Source organism: Monoraphidium neglectum (genome assembly GCF_000611645.1).
Source record: "Monoraphidium neglectum strain SAG 48.87 unplaced genomic scaffold scaffold01748, whole genome shotgun sequence".
Taxonomy (NCBI): domain Eukaryota; kingdom Viridiplantae; phylum Chlorophyta; class Chlorophyceae; order Sphaeropleales; family Selenastraceae; genus Monoraphidium; species Monoraphidium neglectum.
Window position 1 is genome coordinate 4,724 of NW_014011880.1, and position 8,026 is coordinate 12,749.

The 8,026-nt window shown below is 65.8% G+C and overlaps 2 protein-coding genes across 2 annotated transcripts; both read left to right on the forward strand.

Annotated features, from left to right (window-relative positions):
• Positions 1–2,368: 2,368 nt before the first annotated feature.
• MNEG_8895 (hypothetical protein) lies at positions 2,369–3,685 on the forward strand (the record flags this gene model as incomplete). Its single annotated transcript, XM_014042633.1, has 1 exon — positions 2,369–3,685. The coding sequence occupies one exon, from the start codon at positions 2,369–2,371 to the stop codon at positions 3,683–3,685; it is 1,317 nt and encodes a 438-aa protein (XP_013898087.1).
• A 2,126-nt stretch (positions 3,686–5,811) lies between these two features.
• On the forward strand, positions 5,812–7,627 carry MNEG_8896 (CD2 antigen cytoplasmic tail-binding protein 2; the record flags this gene model as incomplete). Its single annotated transcript, XM_014042634.1, has 6 exons — positions 5,812–5,926; positions 6,110–6,231; positions 6,532–6,609; positions 6,913–6,972; positions 7,262–7,451; positions 7,599–7,627. The coding sequence occupies 6 exons, from the start codon at positions 5,812–5,814 to the stop codon at positions 7,625–7,627; spliced, it is 594 nt and encodes a 197-aa protein (XP_013898088.1).
• Positions 7,628–8,026: the final 399 nt, after the last annotated feature.

An 8,026-nucleotide genomic window follows, 5' to 3' on the forward strand; every position in this document is an offset into this window, starting at 1 on the left:
CCGGCGCATCGAGCAGCGCTGTGGCCGCGGCCGCTGCCGCGGCGCTCGCCGCGCTCCCGCCGCTCGAGGCGCCGCAGGATGGGCACGACGCAGCGCCCGCGCCGCAGCTGGGCGGGGTCGCGGGCGGGCTGCTGGCGGCGGGCGGCGGCGACGGCGGCAGCAAGGTTTTGGTAGAGCAGTAGGGCGGAGCCGTCGGGAGTGCACTTTCCTGCAAGAACGGGCGCCTGATTCTGCGTCGGCCCAGTGGTCCCCGCGGTGTGACCGGGTGGCTCCCACGGGCGTGCGGCGCCCACGGGCTGTTTCCAGCGCCACCGATAGCTCCATTGAGGATTTCTCGTTCTCCTGTGTTCCGTGTTGTGAGTATGGTACTGCGAAGCGGCGGCCGTTGCGGCGGGGTGCCAATAGCCGGCATCTGCCGCTGCCGTGGTCGGGCCTTGAATGGGCACACGCCTCTGCACGACCCTTCCGCTCAAGTTGGGCCGTTGAAAGCTGGGTTTGGGTTTGGGTTTGTCTTTTGTAGTCTCCAGCAAGGTTTGTGGTTTGAGCCCTTTCGAATGGGAACGAGGAGGGTTTGGTTGATTTTGGACCCCAGCTGCACGTGAGTTCCCCCGTTTGCATGTCGTGGCACGTCTCTGTTTGCATCCGCAGGCCAGGTGCAGGGGTGCTGCTGCTGCAGAAGCATGCGCGCGCGCACCGCCCCTGCGCATGCAACGCAAGGCGAAACACTGTACCTCACCGCCCGGCAGCGCCATTCTGTCATGCACGCCGCCCGCCCTCTGTCGCCGCGTGGCCCCGCCTCCTCAGTCGCATCTCATAGCGGATCTGCTACGTTTGTTTTCGGCCAGTGCGTTTGGAGGGATCTCAGTCTCTGCCGCACACATCTACTGCACAGCGCCCGCTTCCTGGGGCGGTACGCGTCAGCAACACCGGCATGTACCGCACCCTTCGGTCCCATCTCCCCGCTGCATGGGGTGTGCCCTGCGCTCAAACAACATCAACGCGCCCTGTGGGGCTGAACTTATCATGTGCTGCTGTTGGATTGTCGAGAGCTGGCCGCGGCTGGAGACATGCGGTTGCTGGGCTCCTCGATTTGTGGTGTCGTTGGTCGAAACCGCGGCGATTGTGCGGCTGTTATGGCGCCCGGCGTCTATGAGCCGCTGCGCAATGCCCAGCCGCGACCTGGTCCCCGCTCCCTTTTTTCTTGCACGCGCAAATTGTGCGCTGTTGCTTGCCCCTGCAAGAGCCGGTTTCTGTGAATTCGCTGCAGGCAGTAAATTGTCACGTGCAACGCAGGCGGAGCCTGTACAAAGGAATGTCAGCAGGGCACAAAGGTCAATGACGGTGCAGCAGTCAGCGTTGCACTGCACGCGACAAAGGTGCTGCTGCTTGCCGACCGGAGTGGGTGGGCGAGGCCTTGCACCACCAAGCGAGCAGGATCGGTTGGGTGTGACTTGGCGCCGGCTTGGTAGGATACCCGCACTTGTAAATGCCAGGGTGTGCGACCCCCTGGGCAAGCATGCCAGCCGTCAGAAGGCACTGATGAGCCGCTGCGGCAGCCCTGCTGAGGCCTGGCAGGGCGGTCAGGGTAATGTGCTGGCTATGAGGAAGGCCACGTCACTGGCACACTTGACGCAGGCAGCTGGCTGCAGCCTTAACCTTCCTCAAACCTTACAAAGGCAAACAGCTGGGGTTCAACCTCTCTTGAGCTATTTTGTGCCCGGCGTCCACAACGGCAAGCGCCTGGTTAGGGTTTGACAGGCAGTGTGTGTGGTTTAAGTGTGCTGCAAATTTTAAACTTGCACAGTTTTCTCCATAGGTTCACAGCGAGCAGCAAGGCACAGGGAATGCAGCGCGGGTGCAAGACGGACCACGAAAGCACAAAGCAGTCTGCTCTACGGCACAGTCGGTGGCGATTGTGATTGCACACAGCAGGGGTGTGCAGCGATACCGCATGTTCACAGATGTACCCAATGGTACCGTACACTGAGGATACCAAACACACGGGTGATTTGTACGCCTGCGCGCCACCGCCCGCAGCGACGCGCCACGTCAGCCGCTGCGCCCAGATCATCCAGAGCCCAACAATCCTCGACGGTGACCCCTCAACCCTGAAGAGTGCTTTATTAGCTTTCAGCAGCCCACGAAGACGCGAACACCCCCGATCTGAGAGTTCGAGTTTTGGTCAAACCGCAATGAGACCGCTCAGATCCCGCCCCGGCCCTATTTAGCGCACCCCCTCCATAACATCGTTCACTTTCAGTTTACCTGGAAGGACCCAAAGCCTCCCGCAAGCAGTCAACCTGCAACCCAACAAGATCATCGCGTGGCAACACGACGCTGGTCCCCTACGATCGAGTTCGCCACCATCATGGCCCTCTGCGATCTCTTCAACAACAGTGGCTTTCGCCACTATGCCACCGGCACCCCCTGCTTTGACGCCCACGATGCACTGCGGGACCCGATCACCCCCTGCGAGGCCTCCGTGGCCTCTGGCAGCAGCTGCTTTGATGATAACTGCACCATGAGCTCCAAAGACCTGTTTGGTGCCAGCAGCAGCAGCAGCAGCAGCGCCGACTCCACCGACGAGCCCTCGCTGCCGCTGCCCAGGTCCTGGTTTGCACGGCTCTCCCCGCAGGTGCCCTCCTGCGGCATCGCCGACACACCCGGCGGCCCCAGCGGCGGCGGCGACTTCAGCAGCAAGGAGGACCTAGCCTACTTCAACGAGCGCCACCGCGCGCGGCTGCTGAGCGCCGGCTTCAGTGACGACGAGCTGTGCTACGACGACGGCGGCCTGCTGCTGGGGCCAATCCCCTTTGACTGCGGCAGCAACGACGGCGCCGGCGGTGCCGGCGGCGCCCCCGCGCCGCAGCCCGACTGCCCCGTCGTGGTGGACGAGCAGGACAGCATCAGCGCCGCGCCCGGCGCGTACGACGCCGCGTTTGCCGACGAAATCGACGCCTTCTTCGCCGCCGCCGGCGAGGCGCCCTTCAACGCCTGGCGGCAGGCGCCCGAGGAGCCCTTCAGCTTTGCGGCGGCGGCGGGCCCCAGCGGCCTGGGCAGCGTGGTCGGCGGCGGCTCCCTGTCCCTCTTCATGGGCGCCCCCCTGGACCTGGAGGTGTTCCCGGCCCCCACAGCCGGTGGCGCCTGCGCCGCCGTGGCGGACGAGCAGGTGGCCATCAGCGCCGCGCCGGGCGCCAGCGCCGGGAGCGGCGCCGAGGGTTGGCCCGCCTTTGACTTCACCTTTGCCAGGTTCGGCGCCGAGGGCTGCTGCTGCTGGATCGGCGGCGATGTCTTTGCCGCCGCTAGCAGCGGCAGCGGCAGCGACAGCGGCGGCGGCGACGACAGCGGCAGCGGCAGCAATGAGGGCGGCAGCGGCAGCGGCGGCGGCAACAGCAGCGGCGGCATCGGCGGCGGCAGTATCGGCGGCGGCGGCAACAGCAGCGTCGGCGGCGGCATCGGCGGCGTCGGCGCCGGCCTCTCGGCGGGCCGGCCTCCAATTGGTGGCGCCGCTGTGGCAGCCGCGGGTCGCCCCAAGACCCGCGCGCCGCGGGCGCCTCGCGCCGCGCCGGAGCCGGTCGCGGCGCGGACGCGCCGCCAGCTTCGCGCGCGGGCGGAGGCGGCGCAGCCCGTCTCCGCGCGGACGCGGTCCAAGGGCGGCGGGGCCGGCGCTAGCGCCGCGGCGTGAAGGAGGAGGGGGAGGACTACGGGCTACGACTCAAGGGTCAAAGGTGGGTGAGCCGCCCTGCGACCCCTGCCAGGGGCCAGGGGGGGCCAGCACTTGTTGGGCCGGCCGGCCACCCACCCACAGGTGAGTGCCGACTCTGGTGGCCGGCCGGCCCCCAAAAAGATTACTCACCCGCCACTGCCGCGCAAAGCGCCCAACCCTTGCAGCTGCCGCAGGCAAACAACCGCAGTTCAAAGCTGCAGTTGGGTAGGGGATTGTCTGTTCTCACCTCATTCATCATTTGCAACTGTGCCCCCCACAAAGCGCTCACCCCCCGGCGCCCTTGCAATGAAATAAGTGCTGCCCAATCAGCATCAATCGCCGTGCACCTTGGCCCCCCGAAGCACCCCGTTTGCATTACGACTTGTCTGCACTGTACACTAACAGCTTCACAGTTGTAACACCATGGGCAGCCACGGCAAACCCACAAGCACTCCAGCTACGTGACCCTGCAAAAGCAGCCCTTACCCCTTGTCCGCACGCGTGTTGCGTCAGTTGCAGGCCGCGTAAGCTCTCAGCACAGAAACTCCATTGGGCAATTCATCCACGCGGCCAGGCCAAAAGCCGTATTAGCGCTCACTAAGGCCAGGCGCCCGCTTTGCGGGTGCGCTGGCAAACCACTCAAGCCCAAAGCCAGACACAGCTCAACCGAGACGGATCGCCCCCCCACTATTAATTTGCTTATGCGGCCACGGCGCCTGAGGTCGCAGCGATGACAAGGCTGCTGTGGGGCAGCAGCTGCTCCGTGGTGGTCCGCAGCCACGGAAGAGCCCTAAGACCCTCGCAGGCGCCACGCTGTTGCCCAGGGCCAGCACAGAAGCGGCTCTCAGTAGCCTCCATCTAGAGTGTGTGCGTGCATGCGTGCGTGCGTGCGTGCGCGCGCGCGTGCACACGCACGTGTGTGCGTGCGCGTGTCGCGCAGCCGGTTGAGGCCTCCGAGCGGGCTGGCCGTGTGCAGCGTTGATGCCGGAACACTTAGGCTGGATCAGCAATAAGCTTGACCAGCATTGGTGACAATCGCATGTCATGACCTCTACCAAACAGCTCATTGTCTGCACAACTGCGTGGGAGGCCTGGGGTCCCTCGTGTCCGGATGTGCCGCAGCCTGCCCCTGCCGTGAGATGGTCCGATCAAGATTAAGATACCTCTGAAGCTATACTTGCAAATAATTCCTAGGTAGGGATTTGTCAGGTGCAAATCAACACAAGCCGATGGCTGCGTGGACACACTCTACCTCTCTCGACTTGTCATGATGAAATAGAATGCACGCTGCGGATGGGCCTGACCCCTGGTGTTCACTTCTGGATGCAAAGGGCGGCGTGTGGCGCGCGTGATGTTGGCATGCATTTTTACACCGTAGTCTAGCGCCGCTTGGGTTGTTGTCTTGAGCGCATGCGACCAGTCTGTCTTCGCAAGCGGGACAATCGCCGCACGGCAAACGCTGCACGGAAGATATCCCCGCAAAGCTGCGAGAAGCAATGACGCCACACCAGGCGTTCAGTGGGGGCCGCCTGTTCCATCAAGCAGGGAGGGGACAGGGCTGCACAACACACCCTGTTTTGGATGCCTTTGGAGAAGCCACCCTACAACACTGGGCACAGGCCCGTTGACACTGGGCACTGACAGTCTGGCAGTAAAGTTGACGGCTTGTGGCTGTTGTATGAACAGCCTGTACAAACAGCCCGCCCAATCCATGTACCAGGGCTATGAGCACAGAGGTGTCTTCGTATGGAAGCACTGCGCTTGCTCAACAGCTGTGTCACGATAGCGGATGAAGCATCCTGCGGCAAATGCAGCGGCTCAGGCGGCACCGCACCGACCACTGCCAGCAGAGCGGGTGACGAGTGCCTCTGCACCAGGGTCAGCGCGCCTTCGTTCTGCTCGAGCTGAGATCGTATCATCGTTAGCTTTGGATTGATATTTCTCAAGCGATACGGATCCGGACGTACCTCAGCAAAGATCAGCTTCCAGCAGCTGGCCGAGGGGCGTAAATGTGTCTATGACCTTCTGAAACGGAGAATAACTTGTCTTCATAACCTATACAGTTCACTCCAAGCTCAGCCGGTCGCTAGGCGAGATCCTGAGGCATGGAGGACGCTACAGAGCCCAGGCGAAAGAAAGTACGCTTTGCTGAGGAGCATGACGTGGTGCATGTCGAGAGCCGCGATAACGAAGGCGAGGCACCAGAGGGCGACGGCGAAGGTGCGCTCCGATGTGCGCCTTACCTTGGCGGCCCCAGTTGAGCTCAGCTGTGGAGCTGTGGGCAATCAGGCGCTCGGCCCACCCCCCAACACTCGGCGCGCACCACCATTGCGGTGCGCGTGGCCCATGCCAAATCAGCTCAGGAATAACATGCTGCCCCCCCCCCCCCCGCCCCGCTCCCAGGCGAGCGGCCCCAGCGCTGCGGCGGTGAGGCCAGCGCGGCGCTGGGCATGCGTGAGGCCGAGGACAAGAGCGTGATGGAGGACATAGAGGCGGCAGAGGAGGCGTACGACAGCCCAGAGGAGGTGCGGCGCGGCGCCCGCTGTCCCGCCTGTGTGCTGCCGCGCCCTTCGCTCTAGCTGAGGCGGACACCACAGGTCCCCACACGTGATGCAGGCAACCGCTCTGCGGCGCCTGCTTTGGAGCGGAGCCCCCTTGCTGAGGCGTGGCTCACTTGCCACGTTCTCGGACCAATGCGAACACGCACACGCACGCGCACACACACACACACACACACACACACACACACACACACACACACACACACGCACTCACACACGCACGCACACTCACTTGGCCCCCACCACACGCACCCCTCCACCCAGCTGTACAATGATGCCGGCATCCCCATCGAGCCCTTCCACCTGAAGCGCGAGCGCGAGGAGGGCTACTTCGATGCAGAGGTGCGGCGCGCCCCTCCCTCCCGGCAGCGCGACCGCCGGGGCGCAGAACAGGGGGACCAAGCGGCGCCGTGCCCCGCTATGCGCCGCGCCTCGAGCCTCGGGCGCCGCGGCGGCCGGGTGTCTCCACTGATGCCACCGCCTGCGCCTCTTTTCGCCTCGTGCTGCTGTTCGAAACATGCCCTGCCGGCGCATCCCCAGATCAATGTTTGTCGTTTGTTGAAATTCCTGGGGGGCTTTCGCAGGAACCCCCCTGCGCCGTGCTCCGTGTCACCCCAGCCACCCCACCCGCCGTGTCACCCGCAGGGTAACTACATCCAGTACCGCCGCGACGTGCCCGATGACGCGTGGCTGGAGAGCCTGGGGGTGAGAGGCACCCGCCCGATCCCACCTCACCCAATCCTTCACGCTCATCCGTCTTGGTCCGTCCCTATTCACCCCATGTGAATCCACCCGTTCCCCCTGCATGCGTCAGCTGACATCACTTCCCCTCCCTCCCGCCTCCGTAGCCCACTCGCCCGGCCCCCCACCTGCATTGCCCGCGGTTCGCAGTGCCAGCGTCAACAGCGACCAGGCTGTGCCTTCTGACCAGCGCTAGTCCAGCCCTTACCCACTAACCACCCCCCGGCACCCTCCTCCCCCCTCCCCCAAAAAGGCCGGCCCTGTTGAGTTAGACGACGCGCTCCTGCGCCGCCTGCGCGCCAAGGCCGCCGCCGCCGCCGCGCGCGAGGCCGACGCGGACGGCGCCGCGGCGCTGGGCGCGGGGGCGGTGGCGGCGCACAAGCGGCGGATAGCTGAGCTGCTGATGGCCGGGGAGACGGTGCTGGGCGCGCTGCGGCGGTTGGGTGAGCGGGACGCGGGATGCCCCTGGGGCGGCGGCCTGTTGGGCGGGCCGGTTGGCATTGGGACGAAGGGCGGCTGGGTGTGGTGTGCGTGCTGTAGTAATGCGGGCCGCGAGGGGGGCTGGACGGATCGCTGGTGGTGCGCTGCAGTGTGGCGGGGCGGCGCGGGCGCATGCTGAGCGGCGCGCTGCTGCTGGGCCGCCTGCCCCTCATGCGGCAGGCGCCGCGGCGGGCACGTCAGGACGGGGCGCGCACGGCGGGAGCAGCGGGAGCGGCGGCGGCCAGGAGTTTGGGCGCGCGGCGGCCGTGGACGCGCAGGGGGGCTCTCCGCCCTCGCGGCGGCGGCAGCCGCGGCGCGCCAGGGAGCGGGAGGCGCAGGGTGCTGCCGCCAGCGGTTCGGGGGCGGAGGAGCGCGGCACGCCGTCTTCTGTGCCAGGCAGCAGCGGCGTAGAGGTAGGCCCTGAGGCCGGTTCGCCGCCGTGCGCGGCCCCTTCAGACGCGCCCGGCAGCAGCAGCGGCGGCGGCGGCAGCGTGCACCGGCGCGGCGGCGCCGCGCGCGCGGGCGGCACGCCCCCACC